A 17,594-nucleotide genomic window follows, 5' to 3' on the forward strand; every position below is an offset into this window, starting at 1 on the left:
AAAGTCAACGTGAAATCGATTAAATATTTACAGCTTCTTGGGTGATTGTGCTGTAAACGCGTACACATAAAAGGATGAACAAATATACGGTAAAACGAAGATAATTTGATTTTACAATTTTATTAGTCATTTTGCTGTACAAAACAATGTAATTGTCGAATAAAAATGTGCAGAGTAGTGCATAACGGTTTCTCTTCCTCACCAAAACTTTTCGTCAGAAGATCAACGAAATAAAAATACAAGGTCACGACCGATAACATCCATGCCATTGCATAACTGACACGTGCCAAGAATTCAATTGAAATTAAGGCCAGAAATTCTCACCATAGAAATTATAGGACACTTAATCACGACCCTATTCCCACTGAGAATATTCTATAGGTTTACTTCTTAAAATGAATAGGCCTATGTAGACTTGTAAAGGTGTTCTTGAATAGACTCTACGCACAAGACATCTGTGAAAATACACAACACCATCTGTACAATCGCGAGGGAGGAAAATTAAATCAAACTTCAACTGAGTGAAACACGCTAAAGTTGCATACTGACATTTCGGCAAAGCTCGTTTTCTTAAAGAATTATATTTACATGTAAACAATGACCCTCGATTTATACGCGTCGAATTGAACAAATCAGTTGTATTCACAATTCCATTAAAATATTTTTTGATAAAATTGTCAAAACGATGACGTAATCATACGAGCAAACGGTCGAGGCTTTTCTGTTACAGAAAACGTCCATGCGTCCAACGTCCATACTACGGCGTCCATGATTGTTTTTCAAATTCACATTCCCGAAGACCACAGAAGCCGCTGGAATATACCAGCTAATACATTTCTTCGCTTGCAATCAAATCCATTTGAATATATCAGTTTAAATACATCTTGAATATTCCCCCATCACCAATACATTTTTATACAGGTTTGTATTTTTCCACATTTAATGATGCATTTATCAACCCATCATTCATACGTACACTCAGCCCATTCATTATGTCTGCCACTCTGATGTAGGCCTACCACGCCAGTCTATACTGTAAAAAAATAAATAAATAAATAAATACAATAAAAAAAAACCCAAACCACATCTTTCTTTTTTTTTCTTTTTTGTAAATGTGGTCGTAATTAGGTTATGAATGTAAGATATACAATCTCCCTCGGTTATTAATAACGTCCGCTCCGTATAAAATATCCTGCTTTCAATTAATATAATACAACTGCAGGCCAGTCGCTGTGGCTACTGATGCGCGCGTAGTGCGCTAATTAGTTACGTGATATATTTAATAGCTGGTTCCAGCGATTTTATTTAATTTAGGGTGGACTAATGGGAAATGCCTAGACAAGAGAGTTCATTTATTGCATAGTTCGCTTTGAGATTATTGCTGATGTTAAGACTTTGCACCGCTCACCAAAGACCGGAAATGATTTAATTTTTGTAACAGAGCACTGGGCCTGCAGCACTTAATTTCAAAGTTTCTGACGACACTATTGTTATCCAACCAAACGCCTACAAATTACTTAAAAGGGCGAATCCCATGCTCACTTATCCCTCTCCAAAGAACACAGACAATGTCTGTAATTATGAAATGAAGTTTGTCTTTATTTTAATTGAATTCCAGATGCACGCACGATGAATTTACGCCCTGTCAGATTGTTTCCCCTTATAGGCTCAATGAGAGCGTTAAGATATCGAGAGAACGCTTAATCATTCAATTAAAGTAAATAAACAATATATTGACGTCAACGAGTCTCACAAAGTCTGACAAGTCTCACATTTCTTAGCGCAAAAATGTTGTAGCCTACGCTTTAAATAATGCACGTCTATATCTGTCTGTTTTCGATGAGTAGACAACTCAGGGTGATGACTTCATTGCGCTAATTAATTATGAAAAGCTGTGTTTAATTCGTCCTGCACGGCGTAGGACTGGCTGCGCAAATGTATGTCATATGGGAAATGGATGTCGGAAGATCCCCTGAACATCGAGCTGTGGCCGAGAGAACCGCGTGCCGGCATCGCGCAGTAGCGCATGCCGTAGTGGCACGTCTTACCATACTCTGCCGGGTCCTCGTGTTTGAGGGAAAAGATCCCGTTAAAGTTAATCGGAGGACTGAGGGGACCCTCGAATTGAGGACTGGTGCACTCCGGGGAAGCGCTCTCGTAGAAGGACTCGTAGACGCTGCAGTAGCTGTACGGCTTGTAGGGTTTGGCGCTGTCCACGCTGCCGCCGCCGCCACCGTGGCCCGTAGGCGTGCCCATCTCAGGACTGTGGTACGGCGGGTACACCGCGTCGTAAGGAGACCTGCCAGCGAAGGGCGCTTCCCCGCTGTGATCTGCGATGAAATTTCTGGCGTTCAGTTGCAGACACCCCGCCACTAAATTGGTGGTGGGTTGTGACAATCCTTTGCACAGCGTTTGCACGAAGGTCAACAGATCAGGTCGCTTGCCGGTGCTAAGAATTTCCGACAGAGCCCATATATAGTTCTTCGCCAGCCGCAGGGTCTCGATTTTGGACAACTTCTGCGTTTTGGAGTAGCAGGGAACCACCTTGCGAAGACTGTCTAGAGCATTGTTCAGACCGTGCATTCTGCTCCGCTCCCTCGCGTTGGCCTCTATGCGTCGCAGTTTAACCCTGTCAATCCGCGCTTGAGTCATCTTCTTTCTGCGCGGTCCTCTCCTTCTGGGCAAGCCGTTCTCGTCTTGGCCTTCTTCCCGCTCGTCCTCGTCTTTCTCCGACTCTTCCTCCTGAGTAATTTTGTTCTCTGAGCTGGAAATGGTTTCCACTTTTATGAAAGGGTCTTGTTTTCTCACCTTGATTTCTTCAATGCAGTCTCGAGGGAAATCCGCATTAAACTGTGTCTCCGGCATCATCGCAGGGTCTTCGAAGGGTAAGGTCAACATTATCCTTTTGGTAGACACAGGCAATAGGCAAAGTCAATACAATTTGCGCTAGGCTCGCCAGTAAATCTGCAGTGTGTTTACTGATGATCAGACGCACTTTTTTGTTGCGTTGTAGTCAGACACCGTGCAACAACCAGTTTCGCAAGAGTTTGGAAAGCTATCAAAAGCAAATGGGTGTCGCAAAAGACATACTAATTTTGTTATCCATATTATCTGAAGGTATTTTAATCAAGACGAATGCGATACATTGCAAAGGAATGTTTATCATACAGAATGCTCGGTGACAGTATGTAGACATAGAAAACCTAACCTTATTTTATAGAATTACCAAATTACTTCACTAAGAACGTACATCTCTGTGACATTAACCTGACCTAAGACAATTGGTGGTCTGACAATACTTTTTTCATGCTGAAACATATAACCATGTTCAATTAATTAATGAAGGCTACTAATTCAAAAGATTTTTCTTACCTGGATTTCGTGTCAGCATTCAGTGTTCATTTTCCAGTGCCTTTTAATTTCAGTGCCAGCACCGTCTTCTCCCTCGCAGTGTCAGTGCGATTCTCTAATCTTCCTCCTTTTCTCCGTCCCTTTCTTTCTCTTTGAGAAATGACACTGATGCCAACTGCCTGAGCTGGTACCCATGCCATCTGGTGCCGACGTCACGTGGCTGCGTTTGTCACGTGGTTTCGCCTCGAGAGGCATCTCTTCCACAGCAATCATCTGGCATCCACTTTACTGGGAACCACCTAGCAGCTCTAATTTACCGTCAACAAATCCGACCAAAGAAATGTGGATGCTCGCACCACCATACGAAGCACGCACGAGGGATGTTGATGTCCCGGGTTTGCATAAAAAGAACAGTGTGAGGCTTCACGATTAGATTAAATCTGAGATCAAACTCGGTTTGGTTATCATTAACTGGGGTAAAGGTGCACAGACACACACAACGGCAATGCTAACAGAAGAGAAATTATTTATCACAGTCATTCGTTTAAAGTTTGGTATACATGCTTAGCCTACAGAAGATTACCTCTCTAAATTGTTGATTGTCGTATAAACCCAAAACTATCTTTTAACTGAGAAAATGATTGATTTTAACATTTCTAAAACAGGTTATTGTTTATTGAGTTTTATTTTCTTGTTTATTTGGAATGATTCAATTTACACTTTTACGTAGAATATGGATCACTTTTTTACACATATAATACACGCATACACATAAACTCGTTATTAATGTTTTGGAATACTTTAAAACCATGTACAATGTGTGCACATTAAAACAATTTAAATTCCAGCAATATATATTTTTTCCAAAACATTGTAGATATATTAATATAAATAATATATTAATATACATACTAACATTGCAGCACAACTCTTGCATGCCTCAATGAGCAAGTCTAGTCAGGGTAAGCGTAGTTCAGTGACTAAATCCGCTACAGAAGTATGACGCCAGCCTCTAGAGCCGGAAAGAGAGTATAGCGAGGTGAGCAGTGCCAAACTCATAGCGGTCCTGTCCTCGTGCCGTTGCGTCTTAGCTTCGCTTGCATCTCTGCATACAGCGTATCTGGTAGTGACAGGTGGTGTTTAGACGAAAAAAAAAACCCTTACAATCGCTCTCACTAACACTGCCATGTGTGTAGCCCTCACTGGATTCAAACACACTTCACACAAATGACGTGGTTCTTCTGTGGTGGGCAAAGCTGTCTGGCGTCTTGGGCTGAGCTATCTGACTTTCAAGAGCCATGTTAAGGTTTAGACTTAGGTAGAGTGACTATACGTTCTCTTTTTCCTGGACATGTCCTCTTTTTGGGACCTAAAGAATGCGTCCCAAAAAGAGGACGTGTAAAAAGAAGACGTGTGGTCACCCTAACTTAGGTAAGATGTCACTTAGTTCAGTTGCCAGGTCACACACACTGTGGCCTGGAGATTCCTGATCCTACCTCTTTCTTACATTTATGTATTTGTTTTTATTTATTTATTGCAGATGGTGAACAATTTGTGATTATTAACTGAATTCTATGGAATGTGTGATACATTTTTGTGTCTGTCTTCTTTGGTAACTCAGAAAAGACAGGACAAGGTGATCGTATCAAAAGCACAATAATGTAACTGGTTTCAGGACTGGGGGTTAACCTCACTAAATAGAGCAAATTGGTTTGAGTTTTCCATGCTAGTTTTTCATGTTATGGAGACTAGTAGGGTACACAACCAGTCAGGGGAGTTTGAAGACCACGTCAGCAGGTGAGAAAAAAATAGGTGTTAGGTAGGACTAAAACTCAACACTGCTGATATTTAGGAGCATATAACGCAGTAGAAAATGTGCTAACATATTGGACATATTAAGAGTCCCTGTGCTTCATGTTAGCAGGGAGAGAATGGCATCTTCCAACAAATCAAGACAATTCGTATCAGCCATTTTGATTTTTGAAGGAGACAACATCATCTCAAATACAGTTCTGACTGATTTACCTGCCATCGAGTCAATAGTGAAGTTCATGCATCTCCAGGGCTCCTCTTTTTTCTCCTTAAGGACTGTTGCATTCTTCTTGTTCAATGAACACATTGGGCGGCAGCAATCAGCAATCTTGTTTCTTGTCTTTGCAGTTGCATGGACAGACATGGACAGACATGACTGGTAATGACTTGCCCTATGCACAGCACTGCACAGTCAGTCTAATTTTGACACCAGTCAGCAGAGGGGTGAGGCCTTTTCAGGCCAGATGGTGTTGCTGTTCTGATGTGTGGAACACCACTTCATCTCAATCCAAAGGCACGTTTTCAGTCTCCATCCACCATGGAACTAATCACGGTCGAATGGCTTTGTTTTGGTGGTCGACTCTACCATTGAACCACAGCCCAAGGACAGTGAAATCATTGAATTTGGAGACACGGGCAAGAATCGGGATTTTGTTCCGTGATGTCACTGTTCATCCGTTCAACTGCCATTCTTAATGACCATTTCTGTTGTGGTTTAGGTGAAAAATATGTCCTTAATTTGATGGATTGCAATTATGACTAAATTACATGTGCTCTGTCTTTTCTTGCTCATACATTGTGATCCCCCCCCCCCCCCCTTAGCCCCTTAGGGGTGGGGATAGGGAAGAGAAGGGTTGTTGAGGACAGCTGATGCTGTGGTGTGAAGATATGTGGGGTTTTTACATGTTTAGCCAGTGCAGTCAGTTTTTAGGTACAGTAACTGCAGCAGGTGTCAGGAAACCCCTCTGATAAATCCTCCCATAAAAGGCTGTTTAGTTTATGTGGGCTTCGGTAGATGTACAATTGGAACAGGGGTGGGAAGCTCTGGTCTTGGACTGTCAGAGTTGTGTCTGGTTTTTGTTCCATCCAATCTTTCATAGTTGGATTAATTAATGTGCAAAATTAATACAGGGGACCGTATGTTGGGCGTGCTCAGAATTTTGCCATTCACGGAATTACACACATTATTTTAGCGCAGTAACTCATCGGGTTAAGAACCTGGATGGAACTAAAACCATCTCTGAGACTGCACCCTGGAATCAGCAGGTTTAGGGTTCGACTACAGGGTTCCACTACAAACCATTTCTGTTTCCTCTCAACTTGGCAATCAACATTAAAGTGGTTTATTGATGTACTGATCTGGTGATTGACTGGTGTCCTCTGCAGGTGGAATATTAGTTTCACATCGCTGATGCAATTCAAACCAGGATACAATTAGACCCAGTGTGCATTACCATTACTGGCTTGGACATGACTTCCATACAAACCCCTGTCTTGGCATTGGCTTTGCACTGGACTACAGTGGCCCTCAGTCGTGGCTGTCCATTCATTGTGCAGCTGAGACAGACAGAGAGGTAACCAGCTACATAATTTCTGGTTAATTGGTAATTTAAATGGAACATCTAGTCACTGGATGCGTTTTTGCACACGTTGTCACTAAAAAATGCCTGAAGGTTCTGTTCCCTTGGAGTGTGAAGGACACGCAAGCTCACCAGCTACAGCAGTAATTCAAAAGCAGCTAGGACCACTGTCCCATTGTCAGAGAAGGTGTCACTCTTAATTTTTTATTTATTTATTTATTTTTACCTTCAAGTTGTATTCATAAAAATATGCAATATGCCAAGAACCCAGTGGTATTCGCTTATATAAACAGTATGATTGCATGAGGTGCCCATTAAACAAAGTTTGTTTAAAATAAATCAGGCACACAAGCATTCATGAAAACACACTAGCGAGACACCAGAACTGGCTAAAAGCACATTAACACAATGTGTTTGGTTGTATTGCACAATTAAATGAATTAATTATTTATATTACACATACACACGTGGACATGCACGCATACACATGCATGCACACACACACTCACACACACACACAGACGCACACACTCCCTCTGCAGGTCTCAGCTGGTGACCAGCGTTCCAGTCCAGTGCACACACCAACATCTGATGAGTCAAACTTCCCATTTCAGACTAATCAGTTGACTGCACTAATTGCAAATGCAAATATGCAAATTTGTATTAATTAATTACTCCGTTAATTAGTTCTCTGCTCTTTTTGGGTAATAAATCATTGTGCGAGAAAGGAGAAAAGGAGAGAGGCTCTGTCCCATTTTGTTTGTCATAAAAACGTAATATTCTTTGAAATACTTGCACAAAAAATGATTTTCACCCGATTCTGAGGTGCGCCTCAACCGGTGGCTGGGGTCGGCGCTTACTCCCACCGCTCCCACCCCCACCAGCAGGACGAAATCCACCTCAATCCGTCTGAAAAAAAAAAAAAAAAATCGGAGAGGGAGGGCTTTTTGTTACATCTTCCGCACGTGCCATAGACGTACTGTCTGCCAGCGATTTAATTATCACATTACCAACGTTTAAAGAGGGAGAGATGCGAAGCTGTAAATGAAGGCTTCGGTGTCGACACGTTAGGCTACAGGCTCACTGATTGATTTCACCGCTTCTATTAAAGAGCGCTTCGTGGAGTTCTGGTGTCACAGCGGTGGCGCCGGCTGTGGAGGAAAATGTTAAGTGTGCCGCGAAGGCTCTTAAAATTACGTAAACGCACCGATAAATTAGAAATAAAAATGTATCTGTTCGCGAGATATTTAAACTCCTCTGCTGAAACGAGTTTTACAACTCAGTGTCTTCTCGAAACTGTATTTAATAAATTTCATATAGACATTCATGCTATAAACTGTATCCTGCCATTAGAAGAGCATTTGTATTGGGATTTTTGTAACCAGAGCATTGTAGTGGACACAAATGCGAACTGAATTACACCAGCTCAAAACAGAGAAGAGCTGACATTATAATGGAGTTACTCCATCTAAACTTACATGTTTAAAACCATGTGTCTGTCGACCAAAGAGCTGCCTTAAGTATATAATAGCTCTACTGTAATGGTGTGAGAAAGACCCATAAAGCATACACTACTATTATCAGTCTAATCAGTGGCTCAGCCTTCCTCCAGTACAACGTGTACCACTCACATTTTGCACCACTTCCATATATACCGCTGGAATTTTACAGCATCAATCTTTGTTAGGCCTAAATGTCCTGCTGGAGGGGAGCAATGCCATTGTCCCCAGATGGTGGAAAGAACTTCCACACTTCATCTATTCTGCTGAGTCCCTCTCTGTTTTCAAGAAGCATTTGAAGACAGAGCTCTTCCGCTCTCACCTGAGCACCTGAAACACTATCCTGTAAAGGAGTTTGTTATGTCTCAAAACTGCGTCCTACTAAACTATAAAAAATGGAATCTAATGGTTTAATGCACTCGCTAGCTCTACCAGCTAGCTTGTACCTTGTCTATCTACTCCTTATGGTTTTTTTGCTTGTGTTATACTCTACCCCACTTGTAAAAGCCAAATAAATGTAAACGTAATATAAATGTAACAAGAGCAGCATTTCACTTAGGGTTCCAACATGCAACTTTCATTGGACCACAAGTCAAATCCCTTACCCGCCATACCATTTAGCACTGGCAGTGGCCAATCGTGGCTGATGAGTGGCTCAGTTGATTAAAGGAAGAGCCTGAGTCCTGTGGCCCAGACATCCCTATACACATCATAAACTGATGACCAATGGCGGGAAATATAATCATTAGCTTCGTCCTTCTTGGGTTGGGCGGTTTTACAGTAACCAGGGTTCCCCAGGTGACCATTGTACCAGTGTGTCCTAGCAACATAGGGCCCATAAATTGTCTGTGAGAGATTTTAACTAAAATGAACGATGTCATCTGAATCGTATGGGATCAGAATGAAGTTCATTTCAATGCAATGGGTGGACAATTAATTTTATAACAACTTGTGTACGTACGCAGAAAAGACTATTTTATCATATAAGGTGAATATGCTGACTGATAAAATCAGGCAGTAAATTGATGGTGGATTCATTATTGTACTATTTTATGCATTTATTCTACCATAGTAGACTGATGTACTATGTTAAGGTAACATTACGGAACACATTGAATGTACAAAAACTGTGAGAGGATGGTGCTTTTTTCTCCCATTTCCCCTTTTTTCGTTATAATGCACTATAATAATCATCAATAGCTGTCATGCATACTACAAGAAGTGTTTCTCAATCCTACTCCTGGAGGCTCACTGTCCTGCATATCTTCTATCTATCCTTGCTGCTTGATTAAATCAGGTGTGCTCAGATAATGAAAAGTGCCACTGATGAGTTCAGTCAGGTAGGCAGAGCAAGGACAGTGGGCCTCCATGAGTACGATTGAAAAACACTGTACTACAGGAAACTTTTCTGACGTGAGACTAATGCTGTTTTTCTGCGCTGGACTTCACTAGAAGGGAAGCGGAAATGTGTGTAGTTCATTTCCTAAGAAGGTAACTTTTGCAATTAAACGCACTGTATCAGCACTGCTTAGAAGGGAAGTGGTTTTTTGAGGGCAAAATAGCTGGAGAGAAGGAGAAAGCAGTCTTAGGCGTTGTCATGTAGGTAAGTAGATCATAATACAACCATAAAATCCGAATAAAGTGGAAACATGGGCGTTTGGGGGCTCATAGAACGAGGAGACGCTTATATTCTTAAGCGTCTCCTCGGCGAAGTCATTTGCTCAAAAATGAAGAATAGTTCATGAGCTACACACAGCGCTTGTCGCTCACGCTTTATTTAAAGAATGATCTTGGTGCCATTGACCAAAAATAAAATGTGTTATTCTTCTGACATTCGTGTTTTTAACACTTGCGTAAACGCAATACGGTAGTTCCCCGCAGAAATAATTGTGAAGAATAACTGAAACAAAAAAGTAAATTTAAAAAAGCAAGAAAAAGCGCAAAAAACGACGTTTCCCAGGTGTGCGGCAACGACTGTGCTAATGTTATGAAAATATGGAGGCATACATTATTTATTTGGTTCATATAAATAAAATGTGTTGTCAGTGTGGAGAAACAGTGTGCTTCGGGCAGCTTTTATGCTAAAAAGATCCAGAGGAGAAACTACTTAATATCCGCTCGTAGGCATTGTAACCTGTTAATGCAACCTTTGGAAACAAACTGAATATTAATGCAAACAGTTGAGTAAACAGCAGTCATGGCAAACACCGTGGAACTGTGCTATACCGTTAATAACAGAAGCACAACAGAAATGAGCATCGTTAATTAGCACTTCGACTATTGCGTCAGTTTTGGTGTTGGCTGAAGTTTACAATAGGTGCAGCTGGCTTCCTGAACAGCAGGGGTCACTGTAGCTCACGAGAGTCAATACTGATTAGGGGTGTTGTTCATTTCAACAGCCTACCAAAAACTGGCAAACCAAGATTAGTAATTTCTGATTTTTATATTTCAGATTTTTTTATGTTTTTCTTTTTTTTTTTTTTTTGGGCCGTTTCACGTTTGTTGATATTAATGCTTTTATTTTAATTGATTTATAATTTCAATAGTCAGCGAAGAATGATGACTTACAATACACTACATTATTTACTGGCCTGGATTATGTTGTTGATTTGATCACTGGAACATGAATTTTCAATCTGGGTGTTGGTAATTTCAGCACTATACACCATTTGCTGATATAGCTACTGTTCATTTCAGTGGTGTGCTGGGAGTGGCAATACAGCTGTTGTTATTTTCAGCGCTGTGCCGGGATTATTGACCTTGCCTTTGCTGATTTCAGAGCTGCACCAAGCTATTTTGGAACACGGAACGGCTGACTTTTCACCAGACAACATGCAGAACGTCTCTGCTGTAGCAGCTGATTGGATGAGTCAGGGACTGAAGCCTGCTTCACCTCCCATCCATTGTAGCGGTTACTCGTACCCCTTACTTACCCCTTACTAACCCCGTTACTTACTTCCTAGTGATTAACTTCTGTCAGCAGATGCCCTAATCCACAGCAGGTTAGATACATCCAGTCATATGGCTGGATAGTGAAGCAACTTAGGCTAAGTAGCTTGCTCAAGGTACAACAGAGTACAGCTGGGAACTGAACTGGCAACGCTTTGGTTATAAGCCCCGGGCCTTAGCGCCACTCCATTGCAAAAAGGCTCTTGTAAACGATTCTGTTGCACTGTGAGTGCATGATTGCCAAGAACGTTAGTAAAGTAAAACACACTGCTACATGAGCTGTGTTTCTCTTTTTAACATTTTACATATTAGCTCATGCACTTGAGCACAGAGAAGGATGCAATTGATCAATACACACTCAACCCAGGTGGGACTTGAACCCACAATCCCCAGCTCCGGAGGCTGATGCCTTATCCATTAGGCCACTGGGTCTGTTACAGTCTGCCAGTAAACATTCTTTATGTACCTTTTTCTCTATGAGCCTTCAATAAGATCCAAATGTCTCCTCAATGGACCTTATGTGGACCTTAAAATCCTCATGCCATGTCATAGCATCATTCACATTAGAATCCAAATCAAATCAGTCAGTATTGCTCAGGTTCATTAATTTGTTTTCAGATTCAGTGATTTTAATGATGTTGAGGACAATCAGTGCTGGATCGTTTTTGACGTTTTTATGACCTAAACAATGAAACAATTAGTGTAGAATTAAATTTTTACCGTCTAATTATTACCAGAGGCCACACAGACAGAGGTATGCTGAAACACACAATGGAAACAGAATAAAATGCCTTTATGAAAGAGGGCCCTTAACTACAGGCAGAGCAACGGTTGTTGAGTGAGGAAAGCTGACAGATCTAGGGGATCAATACTGCAGGAGGACCCCTTCGTGGAGTGGCATAAGCAGGCATCTCTGCAGAGCACTTCACCGTCAAGTTGCCCTGCATCGGCAATAGATCACGCCGTAGAGGGGGTGACAGGGGGCTCTATGCATACATTAACACTAGCTCAACGTTGCTGCGTGGTTGCCGCATCGTTGCGAGAAAGTTACACGCCCCCAGCTGAGCGCCAGCTGCTCCCGCAAACATTATGGTGGTGTTGGCCGCTGAGCGCTCCTCCAGAAACCCTCCTAATCGTATAAACTGGGACTGCACCCAGTTGCACTGTGCAGTCTACTCCCTTGTGTGGCTTTGTTTGTTTGCTCGTGTGGCGGTTTGGCAGTCGGCTTTACCCTGGGCTCTTATATACCTCACATTTGACACCATGTGTTTATAGGGCTGGTCATGCATGGAGACATTCAGGTTATGAGTGCGGTGCTCGTGAGGGGCGTGTTCCAGCTGGGGAATTGAACCTGCAACCTCTCTGTTGGCCCAGCTCCCTCGCTGCTATGCCACACTGCTGCCCCCTGCTGGCACCACAAAAAGAATTGCCTTGGAGGCCCTCCTGGTTTAATTATGGCATATAAAAAGGAACCCCTCCCCCCCTCAGGGAAAAAAGAGCGATGTGTGAGGCAACGGAAGGTTCCAGAGCACGGCAACCGAGCCTCTCTCCTCTCCTCGCAGGGTAAGCACAGCCCACCAGAGTCCACGTGGTTTTAACCGGCAAGTGATCAGAAGCCCATTGCGCTAATAGAAGTCTTGCGGTCTAATGGCACAGGCTAATGACCCGTGCGATAATGGATTAGCTTCAGGAGAGAAAGTGGGAATGCCAATGACACAGCTTGCGCCCACGCTGATGGCAGCCGAAACGCTTACATGCACACGCGCGCTGTTTTACCCACCCCACCCCTCTGTGTGGAGGCATGCTGCAATGACATGACAAGCCACGGTGCAAATGCTGCACTGACACACACTCACATACCCCTGTGCGCGCACGCACACACACACACTCACAAAAACAGAGACACCGTGACCCTTAGAAACATGCACATTTCTGTTGTTCAGAAGCAGTATGGCCAACTGTACTGCGTTATAAATGCAATATCTAATGTAACTCGGCTTTTGTGAGCCATTACATGCTTCTTTTTTGAGCCATCAACTATGAAGGAAACCTGTTTGGTGGTAGCTATTCAATGATCCTACACCGCAATTAAGTGGCCCTACACTGCCATTCAGTGGCCGTACACAGCTATTTAGTGGCCCTACAGTACTATTCAGGGGCCCTACCCTGGTCTTCCAGTTGACCTCTAAGAAGGCCCTTGATGATTTGTCCATATGTTCATGGCTCCAGCACTAAATTGCAAGGCAGCTGCTTCTGTGGGTGATAATGTCATAACCCTGGCAGATGCCACGGGTCCAGTATGCATATGATCCCTGTCCCCAGTGGGGCAGCTGATCTGCAGTTTAAAGGGGATTTTATCGGGGGATCAGTACTGCACAGCAGCTGTGTAGATGCACTGATCTTTGCAGTATGTGAGGCTGGTATGGCGGACTAAACAAACAGGGTGAGCCATCCAGATTTACAGGAGAATCACACAATCTGCACAGCACTGACCAATAAAAAAGCAGAGTTCATCTCCATGGAAATGGTGAAGTGGAACAGGCGCAGGAGTGACTGTGAATCAGCCTAAGAGAGGAAGCATTCACACCTAATGCAGCCTTCCTTGAAAGGTACGTGTCTGCTCAGTTTCCCCAAACAGCAGGTATGTGTAGGCATATGGGCCTCTGTTTGTATGTGTGTGTGCACGCGTGTGTGTGAATCCTGTCAGCTCAATTTAATTTTCTGTTTTTTGCATCACTGTTTATAATATAGTATTACCAACACAGCAATGATTCAACAAGCATGAACATCAGTGTAAAACACCATCCATTACACAACTGGTACAATACACACATTAAAACATGGCAGTAGCAATGAAGACATTCCTGCTTTTAGGACCCTGTTTGTGGCTGCTCAGAGTCTCTCAGGCTGTGCCATGCCAAAACACACTGAAAAGCCAGTGTCATTTTCCTCTTTCCTAGGAGGGCCGAGATCTTTTCTTCATTTGTCAGCTGGAAGGAATTAATGACGAGGAGCTGAATTTTCAGTAGGGAACTCTCTCTTACTTTAGAGTATTTTTCACGCTATGAGAGGAAAAACCTGAGCCTCCATCTCACATGTCCCGTAATTGATCAGGGTTTGCTCAGGTGTCCAAAGTGTCTTTTCCCTGGGGACTGGTCCAGGCAGAATTATAATGTTCATTAATATACTTATTGTCTTTTGTTAGCAGTGTCAGCAGTCTGAAGCTTGCTACATCGGATAGCAAACTATTTTAGGTTCAGGAGGCCTCAGACCCCTCCCACTGCTGCCCTGCTCTCCAACCCATGGGACACAAAGTAACATGGGGGTGATGAGGGGTTGCCAGGCAACTGCCTTAGTTTCTCACCCCTAAAACCAAGCCAGCTGCTCACAGCCAAGAGGGTGTGTGGGTTGACACCTTGAGTGGGGCACTGCTGTTGTGCGTTTGAGCAAGGGTGCTAAGCCTGCATGGATTCAGAGAACGTCCCCCTGAAAAAGGCAGGTGGAATGTGAGAGGCCAACGGCGGCCAGGTGAGCCCCCCCCCCCATCCGTAATGGCCCTCTGTAGAGCAGTTCAGTACTGGAGGGAGCGCAATGAGCAAGCACGCCACACGTGGACGCCTGTGCGCGGCCTCCCACTGCTGAGACACGAGCCGCTTCTTCTTCTTGCGCAATCTGACGGATCCATCTGGTCAGCGTGGTCAAGGCTCGCGTTAGTCATCGCCTGGAACCGCCGACCGCACCGCAGATCCTGCGGGTCTGTGCGCCCTGCCCACGAACACGATGCGCTGGGGTTTCTGCTGCCAGCGTGAACAAAACGCTTCTGTTCTGCCTCAAAACCGCTTTAAAAAAAAAAAAACAACAAAAAAACTGTCACTGCACAGGTCTGAAACAGTAATGATATGAGCCTCTGATATACAGATTTGTGGATGAGCTCCTGCAAGGCTTTTAACAGAGAGACAAATGGATAACATATATGGGGTTACAAACCAAAAGTGTTAAAAGAGACAGACCAGTGCACTTCATACATATACTGTATCTGATGGTCACCTGTAACCCAGACAGCCACTGTTAGGGACACAAAGGTTGTCATTCACCCTTGTGAAAACCTGTGTTTGATATATTTCGTCCTTCATTCTAAACTGCTTGTTTTTCTGTGGAGCTCTGGAGTTCATTTGGAGGAGTAACATGCACTGTTAACAATAAATGTCTACTTGGGAACAGAAGATACATTAGCACTCTGTATTTCAGAAAAGAAGGGTGCTGGTGTTTTTTTGTCAGATTGTTATTGTTATTTGAGTGTTTGTGGATATCAATTGTTCTATCAATTAAATTTTACAAAGTAACTCACAGAGTCTATTCTTAAAGTGACTTAAAGGAGATCAATGCAGATTCTATATATAATAAGAAATGAGTGGAAGAAGAACAGCAGTGATACTTTGTCTAGGAAAAAAAACAAATTCCCTTGCTGACAGAGCTCAAAACGACAAGAAGTATTTAGGCTATACTGGTGTGTGAACAGATGTCCCAATGTGACACCTTATAAATATGGTGTCATACAGATGGAACCACTCTGGCGAAGACCAACACAAAGAATAAGTAAAAAATATCTTCTCTTTTGGCATGAATTTGAACAAATTATCAAATAATGAGGAAAAGTGGAATAAGGAAAGGTGGAACATTTCCATAAAGCAAATCCTGAACGGCTGGTGCTCTGGTGCAGTCAGAATAACTTGGAGCTGAACACGCCGTGGAGACTGTGGAGATGACAGCGGGCTTTAGGAGACACCCCTCAGCACTTGCTCCAACTCACAATATCCAACAGCGCTGTGTCAACTGTGGAGTTAACAACATCAAATCCATCCCCAAAAAGGCCCAGCAAAGGATGTACTTTTTGCAGCAACTGAGGAAGTATGGTCTGCCACAGGAGCTGTTGAGCCAGTCCTACACCGCAGTCATTGAATTTGACCTGTGCACATCCATCACAGTCTGGCTCGGACCAGCCACAAACCAGGGTAGGAACAGACTGCAGCAAACAGTAAGGACAGCAGAAAAAAATCGTTGGTGCTCCCCTGCCCACCCTCCAGGACTTGTACTCTTCAAGAACCAGGAAACGGGCAGGGAAAATCATTTCAGAATCCTCACACCCTGGACACAACCTTTTTCAACTCCTCCCCTCCGGCAGGTGCTGCAGAACCCAGTACACCAAAACCACCAGACACAGGAGCAGTTTCTTTCCTCATGCCATCACCCTCATAAATAGCTGAGCAGTATCATCTGCTGTGCCATTATTGTTGCTTGCACCACCACACACACTTTCACTTTATGTATTTTTTTGTCATTTATATTATCTGTATATTGCTTGTATATGGTGTATTTTGTCTGTAAATAAGATGTACATTGTCTCTGTGTATTGTCTCTGTATATTCTGCATATTGTCTGAACTGCTGAGAGACACCAAGGACCAGAACCAAATTCCTTGTGTGTGTTAACATACTTGGCCAATCAATCTGATTCTGATTCTAATTCTGATTCTGTCTTTTGGTAGTTATTTTGAGTTATGTTAACCTGAAAAGAAACTAAGATATAAGCAAGATAAATCACAGTAGCATTGGTTAATAACAGGTTAGCGGTCCATGCCGTGCCATTATCTGCTCTGTGGGCTTGTGGTTTCAGTGACTGTTTTCGTACCAGCGGTCTGAACGAACAAATAAACAAATAAATAAATAAATGAAATAAATAAATAAATAAATAGCCCTTAAAGAAGTGTCAGGTTGATATTTTTATGTATGGACTCATTTGCCATGTTTTATGAATTATAAACATTTACTCCATATCCTTTTATGAATCTCCTCTCACAGGTGTTCTGTCTGTACTGAAACCAAAACATTTCCTCTGCAGCCCCCCAGGGAAAACCCTTCCTTTCCTTAATCCCTTGGGGTGGTGGTCTGTTGGGGGGGGGGCGCACACAGGAATAGTTGTTTGGAGATTAATTATGTTTTCAGGACGGTATAACAGAAAGATGAGCAGGGAGCTGGAATGCCGAGCACAGAGGGAGAACAGGTGTTGCTTATACCTGATTAGGCTGTGCATTTATTCAGCATCTCTCCGAGTGTGTGTGTGTCTCCTCCGCTCCTCAGCTCTGAAGGATTGCCTTTTGATCTTGCACATGATCAGTTACTCAATAACAACTCTACAGGAAGGATTTCAATGCCCTCAACACACACAAACACACACACACACACACACACAGGCACAGGCACAGGCACACACAAATCAATTGGAAATCTAAGCTGGTACAGAATGGTGCAGAATAAAGTTCAAAAGATGCGATAGAGAAAACTGTCAATCAATATAACTGAGAGAACGAAAGAGAGGGAGAGAGAGAGAGATAGAGAGAGACAGA

The 17,594-nt window shown here is 42.9% G+C and overlaps 1 protein-coding gene and 1 non-coding gene across 2 annotated transcripts; both read right to left on the reverse strand.

Annotated features, from left to right (window-relative positions):
• Positions 1–1,878: 1,878 nt before the first annotated feature.
• On the reverse strand, positions 1,879–3,434 carry neurod6a (neuronal differentiation 6a). The gene is made up of 2 exons (XM_036522367.1): positions 3,373–3,434; positions 1,879–2,902 (listed from the first exon to the last, which is right to left on the reverse strand). The coding sequence occupies exon 2, from the start codon at positions 2,896–2,898 to the stop codon at positions 1,879–1,881; it is 1,020 nt and encodes a 339-aa protein (XP_036378260.1). The 5' UTR covers positions 2,899–2,902; positions 3,373–3,434.
• An 8,116-nt stretch (positions 3,435–11,550) lies between these two features.
• trnar-ccg lies at positions 11,551–11,623 on the reverse strand. Its single transcript has one exon. It is a non-coding gene; the product is annotated as a tRNA-Arg (tRNA).
• Between the last annotated feature and the right edge of the window lie 5,971 nt (positions 11,624–17,594).

Source organism: Megalops cyprinoides, chromosome 2 (genome assembly GCF_013368585.1).
Source record: "Megalops cyprinoides isolate fMegCyp1 chromosome 2, fMegCyp1.pri, whole genome shotgun sequence".
NCBI classification, from domain to species: Eukaryota; Metazoa; Chordata; class Actinopteri; order Elopiformes; family Megalopidae; genus Megalops; species Megalops cyprinoides.